The sequence below is a fragment of the Mustela putorius genome, unplaced genomic scaffold (assembly GCF_011764305.1).
Source record: "Mustela putorius furo isolate JIRA1106 unplaced genomic scaffold, ASM1176430v1.1 tig00537243_pilon_pilon_pilon, whole genome shotgun sequence".
NCBI classification, from domain to species: domain Eukaryota; kingdom Metazoa; phylum Chordata; class Mammalia; order Carnivora; family Mustelidae; genus Mustela; species Mustela putorius.
Genome location: NW_025422382.1, coordinates 1,994,170 through 2,012,892, shown reverse-complemented (window position 1 = coordinate 2,012,892; position 18,723 = coordinate 1,994,170). Strand labels below are relative to the sequence as shown.

Below are 18,723 nucleotides of genomic sequence, written 5' to 3'. Positions count from 1 at the left end.
GAACCATTTCTAAATGATTACCTGTGTTTTGTGATATTAATAAATAGACTCAATTCACAATGCAACCATTAGCATTTTATATATATTGTATACAACTGTATATAAAAAAGACAATGTCTACATTCAATTAAATACTGGGAAAAAAATACTTAGCTCAAAAATTTTTTAAGTGATCCATGAGAACCCAAACTGCCATTTCTTTGAGTGTGTCATGCTTTATGACAACATGCTCCTTAAAGAGCTCAAGTTCGTGTTCTGTAAAATCATTGTAAGATGAGCCTAGAATTAATCATGCAATCAAATAATAAAATCTTCTGTAACATAAGTTTTTATTTAAGAATGTTGCTTATTCATATGTTAAATGTTGAATTTTCCTCTTGGGGCTTAACAGTATTCAGAGACCTACAGGTGGATATCTTTGTTCTTCCTTATGTTCAGTGTCATTATCTATAATGGGGAGCTGTTTCCATGAACATAACACCTGGAAGAATTTCCTCAAAAAATTTTTTAAAGATTTTATTTATTTATTTGACAGAGAGATCACAAGTAGGCAGAGGCAGGCAGAGAGAGGGGGCAAAGCAGGCTCCCTGCTGAGCAGAGAGCCTGATGCAGGGCTGGATCCCTGGACCCTGAGATCATGACCTGAGCTGAAGGCAGAGGCTTAACCCACTGAGCCACCCAGGCACCCCAATTTTCTCAAATTTTAATGGGACATTAGAACCAAAAAATGTGAAAAGTGTTCTAGCCAGTAAAGAGAGTCTGGGGTTTTTATTCTTAAGAATTATGCTGCATAAATGAAATAAAAAGGCAGAAAATACAATAGCGTTGCATGTGTTCCATATACATCCATTTATTAATGCATATGCCAGAGGACAGCACTGTACTATGCATTTGGAGAAGTCATCAACAAAGCAATTGCCTAACAATTTAACATGAATTAGTGGATCTCACTGGTCTGTTGTTTACACACCCAGTAGCAAAATGTTCTGAGAGTCATGATACCAGTCATTTCTGTCCTTACCATAGCAGACCAGCTTGTTCACAAAACATAATCATTGTAACAGGTTCTTGTTTCTGCATGTGTATGTTGTCCACTAACAGTTATGACCAGAAGTTACAATTACAGGAACTGTTCTACGGCCAAGTATTTAGATACAGACTCTAAAAAGTCAAACCATAAAAAGACAGAAAATGCAAATATTCATAAACTATTTCATATTCAAAATCCAACCTAGTTATATTTTAATGTACCAAGCTGTATTGAGTTGTTTTCCTATTGTATCTGATGCATTCTGGGCTTGTAAATAACATAAATTATAAAATTATAAGCAGTTTCTTCAGATCTTATTTTACATTTTTCACTAAATAGATGAAGACGTGTCTTTTTGCTCCAGTGCAATATATAGGAATGCTGCATTCAGTATAAATTGTTGAATATTTTTTTTAAAGAAAACATGTAACTTGATTAGAATGCTATGTAAATAAGGAGATAGTCATAACTGTCAGAGGCAAAACACTAACAGTATAGTTAATTATTATAGATAATTTGAAGAAACAAACCTTCCACTGCATCTCTAAACCCTTAATCCTATGACTTTGTAAGGAATGACATTTGGTGAAGCCAAGACATAATGCTAAATGGTAAATGTATCAACTTACCTTTTTTTTTTTTTTTAAACAAATGTGATGTGACCTTGGCAGTTTAAAAGAACAAAGTTTTGTCAATATATCAAACATTGTTAACAAACTATTTAGCATTGCTTTGTATAAGTTTGCTTTAATAGCTTTTCTTCACAGTGATATTTCAGAAAGGTTGGAAACTTGTCGGCATAAAATATTTCCCACCTTTTCTATTTTAATTTGTATGCAAAAATCATCACAATAGATCTGCAACTATAAAATTACAAATACTTTCTAGAAGTGACTGTATTTCTAGTTATGATAGAAAAAGTTAACTTGTATGACATCTACAATGAGGTAAGTCTAAATAAAATAAAATTTGGTAACAAATGCTTTCTGATCTATGGGAAATATAAGCGAATTTAACAAAAGACAGTGGACAAACTGAAAAAATGAGGTTTTTTTGTTTGTTTGTTTGTTTTTAGTATGTTTAAAGGATGAGAAATTGGTAATGAAATGAAACATTTTAAAAGATATTCTGGATTTTCACTTAACATTGTAATTTTGGCACTTCACGGAACATTTATTTTCCAAAGACCAGAACTGTTATAATATAAAAGTTCAGTAGGTTTTCCACATACTTTGTAGACATTGTACTTGAGTACTGGCAAACACTGAAACGTAGTGAACTAAACATTCCCATGTATTTGCACATGCATGCAGTAGTCAGAGTTTGTGGATTCTCAAAGATGATATCTTGCAGTATTTGTTTCAAGCACTCTCTTCAGCTGATCTGGTTTCGGATTTCAGTCTTACAAATTCTTTAGCCACATCATCGCTGGTCCTCTGAGAGAGTATTCTAAGGATAGTCAAACCAGTTTCATCCATAGAGACATTTTTCAGAAGGGGATACCATGCCCCATAGCTTCCCTTTTCTGCTATGTTCTGTAGTTGAATTACCGTCATTCCGATAATTCGATCTTCTCTGGCAAAGCAGTAATCTTTGACTGACAGATGAAGTTCATAGGCCCCTGGCCGGTTTTCATTACCCAGAATGCTGTTGTGAATTAAAAATAAGAATTTTGAGCAAAAGCTTGACTTCACCTAGGGCTCCATGTGGTTCTAAAATACTGTTAAAATTAAGTTTTCTCCATTCCTCAGCCATTTATTTGGCAAAATGCAGTATCATGTATTTATTTTTTTGTTAACATATAATGTATTATTTGTTTCAGGGTAGAGGTCTGTGAATCATCAGTCTTACACGATTCATAGCACTCACCATAGCACATACCCTCCCCAGTGTCCATCACCCAGACCCCCTATCCCTCCCCTCCCACCGCCAAGCAACCCTCATTTGTTTCCTGAGATTCAGAGTCTCTTAGGGTTTCTCTCCCTCCCCTGATTATCATGTACTTTAACTCTGATGCAAATATCATTTCCATTTTAGATTGTCTTTACATAGATATACTTAGCAATCTAAATTAAGTACTTTTTTGCCTATATGGAAATAGGAAATCAATCTGAATATGCTTTTCTGTCTTGATATTAAACATATTAATAGATAATAATAAATATTAGATATTTATTAGATTAGATAGATAAGAGGTATTTATTAGATATTTAACAGATAAATATTAGATAATAGATAAAGATTAATAGATAATTTAATAATAAAATACACTATACTTAATTCTTGGAAGTGTGGTCTTCTCACTGACACAGGAGTAGGACGGGGTGGGGAAGGGTCGTGGAGGGTAGACCAAGGAAAGCGGTAGCTCTTGCCAGAAGCTCTATCCTTTTCATAGAACTTTTCAGAATAGAAGTTCTGTTCTCTTTTCTTTACCTCAGACTCCTGGCCATGCTATTATATCTAGGAGGCTTTTCTCAGGGGAATACACAACCTAGACTATCAAGCTACCACAGACAACAAGACTATTCACAAGATGCCAAATTAGATCCAAATCTCCAGAGTAAATCAGTTCCAGCAGAGCGTGGTGCTTCCGTGCTGGTTCTTTCGGATGGCAACAGTTAGACACCTGTCAAGTGTGGGGCTGAGGATGGTCTAGACTAATAACAGCGCAGAACTGAGCATAATGAAGAAGGCTGTGTGGTAATACGCTGAAAGTAATCCTCCCCTGCCCCTTATTTTACTGCATCCTCAGATCTCCTTCACTTTCTAATGAAGGCACATCTGTTCCTCAGCAGTAGGAGCTTCCAAATCCCTTCCTTTTCTAAGTGACTTTCTTAGATCAAACATTTTGCAGAGACCAACTTTTGTTTCTGGGCAACGCTGATAACTGAAGTGTGTACCTCTTTTAGAGACAACCTGAAATAATGTGAAAGAAAATGGAGGCCTGATGGGTAAGAACAGAAGAGCAAAATCTGATGGGAGCTAGATCTTCTTATGAATTAAAATGCTCCAAAAGGCTGCCTTTCCCCAGAATTATGCATGGTTTTACAACCTCACAGTGTTATATCCGAATTTTGCATGGTTCAAGTAATTCCTAGAAACTTGTAGAAGACATTTTAACTGAATCAATTTGTGTGTGTGTGTGTGTGTGTGTGTGTGTGTGTAATTTAGAGGAGTACATACATGGATGTGAGCTGGTTTATTAGCAGGGATTTTGAATATGGTTAATCTATTACAGCCATTTTAAGAGATGTGGTGGGATGGTTAAGTTCTGATGAGTGGTAACAGAGTTTAATATTCAGAATTTACTGTGCTGAAAAATCTCTGGGAAACTAGGGATGCAAAACAAAGAATCAAACCAGTGATAAAGTATTTAGGTAAGCTAAGCATGTGTGCACGTGTAAACCCCAAGGGCTTGGTCCTCTTCTCTTCTCTATCCCTGATAGGTTCATCTAGATTTATGAAATTATATCTATACACAGTTAATTCTCAAGTTAGATCCAACTATCTATTTGATAGCCCATCTGGAATGTCCCTTAGGCATCTCCAAATCAATCCATTTAAAACAATCTTTGATCTCACCTCTTGTCCCGATTCTCCCACCTCAGGAAATCATTATCTATGCAACTGCTTATGCCCCAAACCTAGAGGTCATCTTTGATTTCACTCAGAGCCAGATAACTTCTATTTGCCTCAGCCAGATACACTTTCCATCCTTCATGTACTTTACAAAAGAATGCTGACCTGTAAGGACTGTATCAATAGTTTCTTCATACTGTGGCTTCCTTTTGGTTAAAACCAACAGGAAGCTCCTTCAGGATATCAGAAGTAATAGGGGGAGGTCAGAGTCTATTTCCCTGGGCCCTCATGTGTGATGCTGCCTCTAGGGTACTCCAAGGAAGGCCACTGCTCCTTTTGAGGTGGTTGATGACACATGAAGTCCCCCCCCCCCCGACACCCACCCCAGTTTTAGTAACCAATCTTTATCTCCTACATGCACAGTAGGGAAAGTAGCCTGACCCCTGCTTGACCCAGTTTATATCACTATGGCTTACAGTCCTTCAATTCTCACAGCCTGGTAGATTCCTTTGTAAATAAGGCTGTTATGATGGAATATCCTAAATTAAGTGTTTGCAGAAGCCTAGCTTATATACCCCTTCCTTCATGGGCTACTTCCAGTCGACTGCAAGTTCCATTCTAATACATAACCACCAGTTTCCACTTCCTTCTCTCTCTCTACTACCCACTTCCATTTCCCTCCTACCAGCTCTACCAACTGTGAGTCAGTATCCTCTCTTGCCTGGACGACTGCAACAGCCTTCTAACTCATCTCTCCATGTTTGCTCTTGTTTTCCTATCATTTTTTTTTTCTACAGCAAACAGAATAATCACTTAAATATATAAATCAGATCATTCACATTCATATCTGAAAAGTCTTCAGATTGGGGCTTCTCTGAACACCCACTCTAAGCAGCCAATCAACCAACCTATGATATCAGCCTGTTTTAATTCTCTGTATAGTATTATCCTGTGATAGATTTTTGCTTATTTGTGATTTTGATGTTTCTCATCCATGATGTTCCTCATTTCCAGAAAGTAACTTCAGTGAGAGCAGAGACCTTTTGTTATATATACCAAATTCCTCCAATAGTGCTTAAAGCATGGTAGGCACTGGACAGCTACTGAGCAATGGAAGGGAACTAAAAACTTAATTCAGCTGTCTGAATTTGCTGGGATCAGGGAAGAGCAGGAATACATGAACCTATAGGTTCTACCAACTGTGAGTCAGTATTCTCTCTTGCCTGGACTAAACCTATAGGTTTCCCTTTCCTTAGCAAAGCCCAGTGTCGTTCCCACCCTAATCCCCTCAGTAAGTTTAAGCTGTATAATGGCTATTGCCTGGCTGAGTAGGTGAGTGGGGTCCCAACTTACAATTGAAATGTTTCATTGTACTTTGGTGACCATGTGTTGCTTTTTGTCTTCGTGCCTTGTTTTCTCTTCTTGTCCCCAAGGTTAGGTCCCAGTATACAGACTTCCACAAAGGGCTGGAACATTGCAGTGGTCTGCCAGTTTAGGTCATTAATAGCAATCACTGAAAACCATAAAGGAAAGGAATGCAAAGTGTTAGCAAACAAATGTGTGGAATCTTAGCCTCCTCTTCGGTCCTTAGAGTTAATTTTTTTTTTAGAATTAATTTCTTTTTAATGATGTATGAAGCCATAACTTGCCCTTGATAGTGTGGTAACCCTACTGATAAACATGCACACACACCCACACCCCCCCACACACACACATAAAGCAATTTACTCTTCTGAATGTACACTTGACTGAGCTTTCAGTTCTAAACTGTGTGGTATTGGTGTAGTGAAAATTTAGCTAAAATTGAAATGACATTTTTTTTACTAATGAAAAGTTATCATTCTTGTTTAACTAAAAATGTGATTTTTTCATATCAAAAGTGAAGATATGTTCATCATAAAACACCTAAAAAATATACATAAAATAAGGAATAGATGAAAATAAAGTCTGTAATTTTATCAGTAAGGGGCAACGATGTAATATTTTGGTATGTATGCTTTCAATATTTATATGTAGAATGGGAGCAGTTGTAGTCTTATGAGTCAGCTATATTTTTAAAGTCTATTGTGGATATCTTTCTAATTCATTATATATTTTCAAATTGCAAATAGTCAACTATATGGATATTCCATCCTATGTTTAATGAATAAGTTACTGTTATGGCTCTTTCCTAATTTTAGGCATCATAAATAATTCTTAAATGTGCATTCTTCTGTGTATACTTTTGTCATCCTTTGAAAAACGTTTAAAAATATATTATAATTAAAATACTTATTGTAAAAGTTCACAACTTTGAGTATTTGATATGTAGTGTCAAAATATTTTTGTAAAATATTTAAAGACACTGGCAAGTGTAGGCATGTCCATTTACCAACACAGTACATAATCCATTATAGACTATAACTGTTACTTTTATAATGCAAGCTATACATCAGGCGATGCAAATTTAAAATGTGTCAGAAGGCCATGGTTTTTAATAAGGTGGATATGGTGACTAACTCTATAATAGTATAAAACAGAATATGGCTTTATTGAGCAAAATTAACACTTAAATTTCACCTTTGAAATATCTGCCGCATTCAGATTATATTTTTGCAATCAAAAACCAATAGATTGAACTAGTCATTAAAAAGAAAAAAATCAAGTCTGTTATTGAAAATCACATAGAAAAACAAGTATATAGGTAGATAATGTGAATGGTAAGAACATAGTGACCCAACATATAAGATTTGACAGTTTATGGAGCTGACCATAGCCCTAATGTTCAATGTACATCCTAGCATCAACAAGAGAAAATGTTCAATGTATGCCAGTTTGAAATGTAATCTCCAATGTATTTAAACCATTTAGATACTTCAGATAATATAGGCTAAATATCTGTGCCGTTGATTTTTAGATCAAAAGTTCTGGTTTCATGAAAAGGCTATGAGCATGCCCTGAAATCATTACATGTTTTTAAAAATAGATCTAAGAAAAAAATTACATTTTTCATATTATTGTAAAGGTTAAAGTCTACTAGGCTATTTGGTCCATCTGGACATGATACATACCTTTTACAGTGACTTTATGCTCTCCAGTTCCTGGGGTTGCGGTGATGTCCACATGCACAGATATCTGACCCACTGAATCTTTGGAGGGGTGACCTGCAAATGAGTAGACATTTACTGCCTCAAACTTTCAGGCTACTTTAATAATAGATAGGTACATTTTCTGCATAAGGGACTTTAAAGTGAGTTCATGGAAATGAATGGTTCTTTTGATTAATAGCACACAATAGGTATCCACAAATGTTCACAGTTAAATTTGCTCTTTGGGGTTGAAGCTTTGGTATAAACATATGTACCCCACTGAGCTAAGATTTCATATGATCCTCAGATATTATAAGACACTGTGTTAGTACTCATATGGTTAAAAGAACTCGCACTTGCCTCACTAGGCCCAATTAAGCTCTCTTCATTGTTTATGTGCAAAGGTGTGTTATTGACTTTCATGCCTGAAAGACCTTTTCTACAATGTGCGCTACCAAAGCAGTAGGGCCACAAAGATGGCTCTGTAGAGCTTCTACTTTCATGAAGCCCACAGTAGACCAGGAGAGACCAACCTATGAATACATTGCTGCAGTACAGTACAAGTTCTATAATGTATATTTGCAAGGTCTGCTGATGGTATAAAAAGGAGTAGTTCATTCTCCCCTCATAAAGTTTACTCAAGAGTTAACATGCCACCAACGTTGGCTTTCTTTTTTAAGTGACTCTTAATCTCACAAAACAAACTGAGGGTTGCCGGGGGGAGGGGGTTTGGGAGAAGGGGTTGGGATTATGGACATTGGGGAGGGCATGTGATTTGGTGAGTGCTGTGAAGTGTGTAAACCTGGTGATTCACAGACCTGTACCCCTGGGGATAAAAATATATGTTTATAAAAAATAAAAAAATTAAAAAAAAAAAAAAAGAGTTAACATGCTGTATTGGAAAGTCCCTGTGATTTGGGGTCAGATAAATTTAAATTCGAATCATAGTTATACCACTACTGGCTCCCTGATCAGATTTTGCCATATTCTCAATTTGGTTTTCTTATTTGTAAAATAAAAATAATAACACCAACCTCTTAATATACACACATGTATTAACATCTATGAACATACATATTTTTCCACAAATAGGAGCATATGTTCTAACTATCCTTTACCTTACCTTTATCTTTTCACCTAAAACTTCATAGATTATTCCATTTCAATATGTATAAAGTTATCCCTCGAGAGCCTGGAATAGCACAGCGCTAACTACAAAGTAAATGTTCAATGAGTAGTTGCATGAAAATGAATCACTGAAATGTTTACAAATAATTAAAACATGGAAACATTTAAAACATTTAAAATAATGTTTGGCCTTTACTCCATTATGTGAATATACTACAATTTATTTAACCATATCTTGTTCTCCGATCTTTTGCTGTCAGGAACAAACTATAGTAAGTATTATTCATATTTACAAGTTTATAGTGTAATTTCTATAAGTGAAATTTACTTGTCAGAGTAGGTGAACTCTAATTTTGTCCCATAGAGATTTTTTAAAGCAAATTCTTATTTAAAATTTTTAAAATTCCAATGTAATTAACATAGAAATTATATTAGTTTCAGGTATATACTACAGTGCTTCAACAATACTATGACACTACTCAGTGCTCATCATAAGTGGACTCTTTATCTCTTTCACCTGTTTCACCCGCCCCTCCCCACTATCCATCATTTTGTTCTCTGTAGATAAAAGTTGGTTTTTCAGTTTGGTTTTTTTTTTTGTCATTCATTTTGTTTTCTAAATTCCACATATGAGTAAAATCATATGGTGTTTGCCTTTCTCTGACTGACTTATTTCACTTAATAATATACCCTCTAGATCCATCCATGTTCGTGATCCACCACCAGGTTGGTGATATATAGGATAGTTTTACATTATCCCTAAGTTGGTGATAACCTTATGAAATGAGGTCCTCCTCTTCAAGAATAGAATATGACTTCCTATTATTCAAGTCTTCTTCTGTGTACTTCAATTATGTTTTATAGTTTTACATTTTTCTTTGTGTGAATGGTACATATTTTTAAAGGCTTTTTTAAAAATATATATTTATTTGAAAGAGAATGAGTGAGAGAAAGGAGGGGGCAGAGGGAAAAGGAGAGAGAGAATCTTAAGCAGACTCCATGCGCAGGGCAGAGCCCAAAGAGGGGCTCGATCCCACAACCCTGATCATGACCCAAGCCGAAATCAAGAGCCTGATGCTTAACCGATGGAGCCATCCAGGTGCCCCCCCCATCTGAACTTTTTAATGAAAAATGTGCCCTTAATTCTTTTGAGTGTTACACATATATAATCAAGTATCTTTAATCAGTGAAACATTTCACTTTTCCTTTCTAGTTTTTATGCCTCTTATGCTAATTTTATTGGCTTGTACTTCTATTATATTACATGATAGTATTTAAAGTAGATATGCTGTTATCCTCCATTTGGCTCTCCAAATTCATTTCCCATACTTTTCCACTCTGCCTTCTGTCCTCAGAGGCTGTCTGACAATTTTAGTGATGTCTTCTCTACTCTAGTGTCTATTTGGGTCTGGCCAAAGGGAAGCCCTGGCAAGAGATTAGAAGCAGGAAAGAGAGTCACATCAGATATTTATTTCTTTGGTCACCTTCCTGTGGGCTTACTTTGTGCTGGCTGAATCCTGTAACCAAACATCATAATTTCCTTCAAGCAGCCCTCACTAGGTGACAATATTTTTTCGAGTGTTGCTTCCTCCTCCCTTGTTACTGTTAACGCAAAGAGTAGTTTAATAGTTCACTATTCCTTCTGGTTTCTTTATATCCCCTGCCCATACCTTTCTATGTAGTTTATTAAATCCTTTGCAAATAATCTTAATTGGGGTGTGCCAACTGTTGGGACTTTGGTTAACAGAGTTAATGTTTTTGATTTGCTCATAACTTTAATGAAAATACTTCGAGTATTTTCCCAATACTCCTTCGTGGAACAATGAGACAGTTTTTGAAGGGAGGAACAGGCTCAAAATAGACACTAATTTCTTAGGAAATATTACTCCCAGAGGAGAAAATCCTTAAGGAGGCTCCTCAAGGCTGAGTTGGAGTTCATCTCTTAGACAAAGTCAAGGAAATAGCATGAGAGCACATGCATCAGTCAGAATGGCGCCTCCTGGAAACTGCGAGCAGCTTAGTATGGATGGAGCACAGATGAGGGAGTAGTAGCCAGAGGAAAGCTTTAACAACACGGTGGTACCCTGAATGCCGTTTAGAAGTGTGGAGATATTATCTCAGAGCTGCTGAGAAGTCTCTGAAGTTTTTGGCTCTAAGAGGCGTAGTCCGATTTATTTCTAGAAATAATTCCTCTCATGTGCGTAAGAGATGGATCACTCCATTCTCTTCTGGAAAGACCATTGCGTCTCACTGTACCATGAATCCAGTCCTAAAACCTAACTCTTTCCTAGGATGCTCTTGATGACCTTCTACTTGATCCATGTCGTAGGTCTGTGCTGTTCACATTAGTCAATTCTTGAAAACTTTCTTCATGTTTTCACCAAGACAAACCACATGTTGTGGACATCCTTTCTCTATTATCCTATGAAACCCTATCCAAACAGCTCTACTATAAAAATATGTTCATTTCTTTATCCCACAAACAATCTGCAATTTTGTTCTTGATTCCTTCAAATGCTAAAAATCCTGGGCCGTGGAATCATACTGCTTTGATTATGCAGATGGTCTCACTCACTCACTAATGGATAATTAAAACTCCATGAACTTTCATTTTCTTGTTTTTAAAGTGGGTATAAAACCACCTACCTGGCAACACTGTGGTGAGGCTAAAAAGAGATAATTAAAGAATACATAGAATATTTTGAGCCTTGCATTTAACAGCTGCTAGGAAATGCTTCCAAGTTTATTATGACAATAATTCAATTCTTAATAAGGGAATATTTCAAAATTATTAAATTCTTTTAAGATTCAGGCATAATGTCCACATATAGAAATTATGAAAAAAATATGGACATTATGGTTATCTAGATCAAAGACTGCAAGAAGATAACTCCAGAATGATGGACAGTCTGCCTAGCAACCTTCGAATTCTACTTCCTTCCCTCAGACTTCCTGGGTTGAGTAGAATAGAGATGGCAGATTTTTAGAGCCCTCAAATGTCTAATAAGGAAGACTTCCTTAAAATGTAAGACCACTTATTAACCAAGAATCTGGTGAGATGAGTTTTCTTTTGATTGATTTTTGTAGCTATTGCTGAAATCACAGGTGATGGTAAAATGTCTCTAAGCGACAGTGAAAATGCATGCATCTAGTTTGCATATTTTCATTGTTTTACTAAAGATCTGAGCTTGCTCAGTGCTTGGGTTTGTGGTTAAAATAGGTATGGCTTGTCTTGTATGTATCTTTGAGCGATGATACAGCAGTGGCTGGATTCTGCCCAGAGTAAACATCATGAAATGGTCGTTAGGCAAGTTATTGATTGAATGTGTTTATAACTGAGGAAAGCCTTCCATCGGGACACTTGCCAGGAGCGTCATTTCTTCATTTGAGTGTAATTTAAAGTCTTTAATTGTGTTACAGAATTTGAGAGATTTTTATAGCAGGGAATATTAAAGTTCTAATTAGGGAACTTGGGTTTCTGTTTGCGGCCTTTATTTTGGAGGAGAAATTTTATACTGTTTTAAAACAAGGAGCAGCTTATGAGACTTGCTCAAAACCTTTTAAAATGTGCTGTTTAAATGCACAGATACAAGTTTTCCCTTTTTACAATTGCTTTTCTTCCATCTTCTACATGTACCTGCTGTGTGTGTGTGTGTGTGTGTGTGTGTGTGTGTTTGTGTGTATGTGTTCCCTAAAGAGATACAGACAGTTGCATTGGGAAGAGAAAAACATTAAAAATCATACGTATGTACTCAGCAGTGAATGAACACTTCTGTGAAACTGCCTGGGTAGAGTCATTTATACCAGACTCTAAAAATGCACATTTTCCTTTCTAACACAAAATGTGAAATTTACTGCTCAATCAAGTCAAACGTAGGCTTGAGAACTGACTTCTTAATGTGTCACAACCCTAAACAAGTGGAGTTAAGAAGTAGTTTAAAAGCGTTTATCATTGATTGCCGTTATTGCTTTAATGGCCATGCTGTGCACGACTGTCACTTTAGGACTCCAGGTCCTGCTTTCGTGGCCAGCTGCTTATACCACCCCCTAGAAGCCATGCTAATGCTTGGTATTGTAGTAAATTATGCAGTGGTTTTTTCTTCCTAACTATATTCCATAATGGCAGAGAGATTCTATTAATATTAATAATTCACACATTTTATCTCCAATTATATAATAAACTTATGATGTTATTTTGATAGATACTAAAGAGCCAATTCATTGATTAAACCTGCCAGCAGTCCTCACTTTACATGGTGTGATAGGCCTAGATTCCTGCTCCCATAGTTTAGTAAAATAACACCCTGTCCCTACAAACAGGTTCAGATTTCACTTATCATGGTATAGTAAATGTGTATCATTGCACAAAGTATAAACTTTGCTTCTAGATTTTAGTTCACAGATCACTACATAAATAACAGAGATGTCATCAGTGATCAATTACATTGTTTCTTTCACAGTCTGCTAGTATTTACCTGTTCAGTTTACACATACAGCAAGGGTGTAGTTGTGATGCTGCCTTCCCAGTGAGGAACCCATGTGACGTTTTACAAACATGGACAATCAGAAGAAGGGACTGACCGGCAAAGATGAAAGGACAGAAAAGAACTAAAGAGTGATGAGGCTGGAGTGAAATTGGCATAGAATGTAAATGAACTAATGGACAAGGTTATTGAACTTGGGAATGTTGACACTACCACTAACAGAGACACTAGAGAAACAGACAGGGAACTCAGTGAAAGTGAATTTACTGGCAGTAGATGAGGCAGAAGATGAAGATGTACTAGTGGAAGAGACACTGGGGGAAAATCTTTACATTTAAGGAACTCTGAGAGATGTTACGATTTTGAAGTAGAAAAGATATATTGTCAGTAATTGACCCAAACTTCAGAAGGAATATGACATTCCATCAAGGTATACAAAAGATGTTTGCTCTTTATAGTAACATGATGAGAAAATGCAAGTACTAGGCAAACTACTTTTTTTTTTTAATTTTTAATTTTTTATTTTTCATAAACATATATTTTTAAAACTACTTTTGATAAAGATTTTAACAAGAAATGAAACACTTTAATTCTCAATGTTTCCAGTATTTCCAATTACAATGTATTGAGTGTTGTACTATTTTTTCATTTGCCTGTACATTTATAACTGACAGTAAAAAATCTTGTTTCTTCTGACAATGTTTGCAAGATTAGGATTAGAATCCTAATTTTTCATGTTAATTAGCAAAAGTGCTTTGCACAGATACAATTTACACAATTATTTTTACAGTCCTGCATCAGTGTGCAAAGTCATCACTGTGTACATATATCTGAGTTGACTTATTAACTACTTTTGCAGGTGCTAAAACTATGGAAGCTGCTTGCTTAAGTCAGATGTAAGTTACAGGTGTGTTATACGGGCAAGGTACTGTTCCTCCTATCTGGTAGGTGTGCTATAGACTTGAATCTGATTATCCATGTACATGGTGAAATCTGTTGATTTTCTATCCCAGGATTAAAAAAAAAAATGGGCAAAAGCATTTGAAGAAAATATACATTGATCAGGTAGTTATTTCCCCCAAAGAGAAAGATAACATATAAGAGATTTCCCCCAAAGAGAAAGATAACATATAAGAGATTCCATTTCCCATGGAATGGAATATGAAAATCACCTAATATTCTGCTTTTTATTAACAGTTTTTATGAGAATTGAATGAAAACTTAATCTGAGGCTATGCCTGTTACATAATCTTGTCTATACAAAATCCATAGGAATTAAACACTTGTGTCTCAGATCAACACCTGGGCCTCTGGAATGTGTCCTTTGTCACTGATGTTAGTAGCTCAGACTTCCCCTTCAGGAATGAAAACTGCTTATGTGAATAAACATTGGCAAATGGTGTAGGACTGCTTTATCTGAAGTCCTTTTAAGAAGAACAGCTTTTGAGGATAAAAGATACTGAGTACTATCAGATTATGATACACTAATATATAAGCATGCTAATAGAGTTAGTCTCCCATCTTTCATAATTTTAGCACACACTGTGAGGGACTAAATATTATAAACATTTAGTAATGATTATTCATGTGATAATTAACTCCAGGTCCTCAATAAGCATTCTGTAAAATGTCAGATGAAAAATACTACAACTGCTCAAGTGACCACTCCATTTTATCCAAACTAGCTAAGCCTCTGAAAGGGGGCTTGAATCTATTCTCAGAGCTCTTTGCTGGGACCCTCAAAGGGAAGGCATGGGGAGTTCATGAGGAATGACCATTCTGGCAATGTCACCGTTGAGTATCAGAGCTGACAGGTCTACAATTCAAGGTGGGAGTAACCTACCTCCATTAAGTTCTCTTAAGTTGTTAGACAACCTTGAAGACGGTAAGGTCAAATAAACCACGGAAGTGCTTTATTAACTTGAACTCCTTTTCTTCTGTCAACCCTTCTTTTGCCTTCCTCTGTTTCTTTCCTGTTCTTTTCTTATTACCTCCACAGTATTTAATATATATTTGAAGGAATTCATGGTAATCATGCATGGCTATAATTTTTGACCACTTATGTGTGGCAGGCATTGTGTTAAGTGCTTTAGTTATAAGATCTTGCTTTGATATTAAAGATGATAGGTACATTTTACAGATGGTGAAACTGGGTCCTAGATGTTACCTGTCCAAGTCACTAAATGGGCAATCTGGGGTTTGGTCTCAGATCTCTGGTTTAAAGGGTCCGGTGTATATGGTGCTGTGATGTTCATTAAACACTACTTTTCTTCCAGCACTTACCCTTTTATACATCAAAGAGGAAAAAGCAAACTCTGTCTTGGTGTTTTGTTTTATGGCATTTAAAGTCTTGCTGAACTAAAATGTAGAAATGATGTGAAATCAAAGATAAACGTCACACTATATAGACAGATAGCATCTGGATATCTTATGATTATGTGTTTTTATGTGATAACATTAAGCTTGCATTTGCAACTTTTTATATTAAATTCCACAGTATTTTACCTATCAAATTCCAGTTATCATTCAAATATGCATTTAAATTAATTTTGCTTCTTGGAACAATATGGTTTCTTAGATTTCTGTGCTTTATCCTTAAAGTTACTACTAATTGAAATGTTTTTTTTTTCTTTTCTTGAAATTTTCTGAGTTCTACTTATTTAATGTAGAGTATAGTATTGGTTACAGGAATAAACTATAGTGATTCATCATTTACATATAATACCTAGTGCTCATCTCAACAAGTGTCTTCCTTAATATCCATCTCACATTTAGCATATTCGCCACTCCCCACCTTCCCTCCAGCAACCTTCAGTTTGTTCTCTATAAATTAAGAGTCTCTTATGGTTTGCCTCCCTCTGTTTTTATCTTATTTTAAATTCCACATATGAATGAAATCATATGATATTTCTCTTTCCCTGACTTATTTGGCTTAGCAAAATACACTCTAATTCTTTTTGTTTTTTTTTTTAAGATTTTATTTATTTATGGGACGCCTGGGTGGCTCAGTGGGTTAGGCCTCTGCCTTCGGCTCAGGTCATGATCCCAGGGGCCTGGGATCGAGTCCCGCATTGGGCTCTCTGCTCAGCAGGGAGCCTGCTTCTCCTCATCTCTCTCTCTGTCTGTCTCTCTGCCTATTTGTTATCTCTCTCTCTGTCAAATAAATAAATAAAATATTAAAAAAAAAGATTTTATTTATTTATTTGACAGACAGATCACAAGTAGGCAGAGAGGCAGGCAGAGAGAAAGAGGAGGAAGTAGGCTCCCTGCCGGGCAGAGAGCCTGATGTGGGGCTCTATCCCAGAACCCTGGGATCATGACCTGAGCCAAAGGCAGAGGCTTTAACCCACTGAGCCACCCAGGTGCCCCTAAACTCTAATTCTCTCCACAGTGTTGTGAATGGCAAGATTTCTTTTCATTTTTAATGGCCGAGTAAGAGTCCATTGTATATATGCACCACGTTACTAATTGATAATTAGTCAATAACCACTCCCCACCAAGTCTCCCTGGGGAGCTGCTTTCATTGTTAAAATAACTGGAACACTAGGAAATTGTGATGTTGTTTTCACTTTTTTTTTTAACTTTAACAGCATTTCTTTAATGTTGCATTACATTATTTATGTGCTTTCAGTCTGTCTTGCTTACCAAAATATAAGCTCTGTGAGCAAATTATCTTTGCCTTGGTCACAGATCTTTAGTGAGTAACACAATGCCCAATACATAGGACGCACTCAATAAATTTTTGCTGAATACACATAGTTATAAAATTTTAAAGAAAGGTTAAGAATAATGCTTAAAGTTCAAGTTTGAAGTTCTAAAGAATAATTATAAATGATAAACTGGTTTTATGACTTGGGAGTTTTATTGTGATCTACCTTTCTATTTTGATTTGCAGATTTTAAAAAAGAGATAATGTATTAGAGAAACAGTTGAGATTCCAAGAATACTTCTTCCTGTCCCCATTCTCCATTAGTGGATTCAATGTTTTATACTTTTATTGACTTAAATGTTTTATACTTTTATTGATTATAAATATTATGCATTTATAATTATATTATTCAATACATTTAAAAATATTTATAAATGGTTGTGGGTATGATTTCATTTATTTATTTATTGGTTTTAGAGGTTTATTAAATGTTGCTATAGTTCATTCATTTACAACCTCTATTATTTTATGAATAGATCATTATTTGTTCACATATTCCCCTATTAATGATTATTCAAGTTGTTTCCAGTATTTTGCTATATAGCAAATGAAGCAACAAACTAGCAACACAGTTTCAATAGCCATTTTTTATTATGTCTCCTATTAAGATTTTGATCAGCATTGCACTGAACTTGTAGATTGTTGGGGACCTTGATGATATTGTTGTATAGGACATGAGCACAGTACTTCACTCTGTTCATTTACTTATATTCTTACATCTTACCTTGAATAAAATTTCAGGTTTTTTCCTAGAGGTCTTATACATATTTTGCCAAATTTACTTGTAGGTATTTTAATTGTTTTATTGTTTTAAATGATTTTTAAATTTCATATTCTAATTGGCCACTCATGAGCAAAGGAATGCTGTTGAGGTTTTATGTTGATTTTGTAAGGAAGGATCTTGTTAAAACTTTTTATTCTAATAGTTTACAGATTTTCTTATGACTTCTATGTAAATAACATCTGTTTTTAAGTTTTTTTCTCTTTTTCAATTCTGTTTTTGAGTAGAGAATTTAATGTGTCTGTAACCTTGAGATAAAAACTTAACATGGACAGTATGTAAAGGGAAACTCATGAAACTAGTTTGTACATATAACTATAAAAGCTAAATGAAATACAGATAGAATACAATCCATTCACCAAATACAGCTTATTTTAACTAGAAAAGGTTTGTTTAAACTATAATCATAATAAGTATAACTAAAAAATTCCCAAATTCTGAAAAAAATTTGATAAATTTTAGTGCCCATTCATAACAAAAACTGACATAATTCAGATTTTAGGCATGGTTTCTAAATGTGATAAAGAATATTCCTTTTAAAACAATAACCAATATCATACCCACATGTTAATTATTAGAAATCTTCTTTTAAAATTCAGAGCAAAAAGAGAATAAATACAATGTTCTGAAAATTTATATGAAACCAATGATTTAAAAAATAGAAAGTATTGTTTGGGTCCTAGAAATGGCAACAATTTTTTTGCAACCCTATGTTTGTTAAAAAAAAAAAAAACAAAACCCTAATGTTTTTTCTTTAAGAGAGTCTCTTGAATTAACTCGATGAGATAAAAACCATAAGAAACGAATAGTTATATGATTTTGAATCACAATATATATCATTCTCAAAGCAGCAAAATAAATGTGTGTTTGTATGTGTGTGTGTATATGAATTTCTCACAAAGAGAAATTTGTGAGAAATTTGTGTGTGTGTGTGTGTATACCCT

The 18,723-nt window shown here is 35.2% G+C and overlaps 1 protein-coding gene across 1 annotated transcript in view; it reads right to left on the bottom strand.

The window, feature by feature from the left end:
* Window positions 1-759: 759 nt before the first annotated feature.
* Window positions 760-18,723, bottom strand: part of UNC13C (unc-13 homolog C) — a 568,731-nt gene continuing 550,767 nt past the window's right edge. Inside the window, exons 32-34 of the mRNA XM_045073496.1 lie at window positions 7,660-7,752; window positions 5,963-6,122; window positions 760-2,677 (exon numbers count right to left, since the gene is read on the bottom strand). Coding sequence (XP_044929431.1) covers window positions 2,392-2,677; window positions 5,963-6,122; window positions 7,660-7,752 — 539 coding nt within the window. The 3' untranslated portion in view covers window positions 760-2,391. The remainder of the gene's footprint in view (window positions 2,678-5,962; window positions 6,123-7,659; window positions 7,753-18,723) is intronic.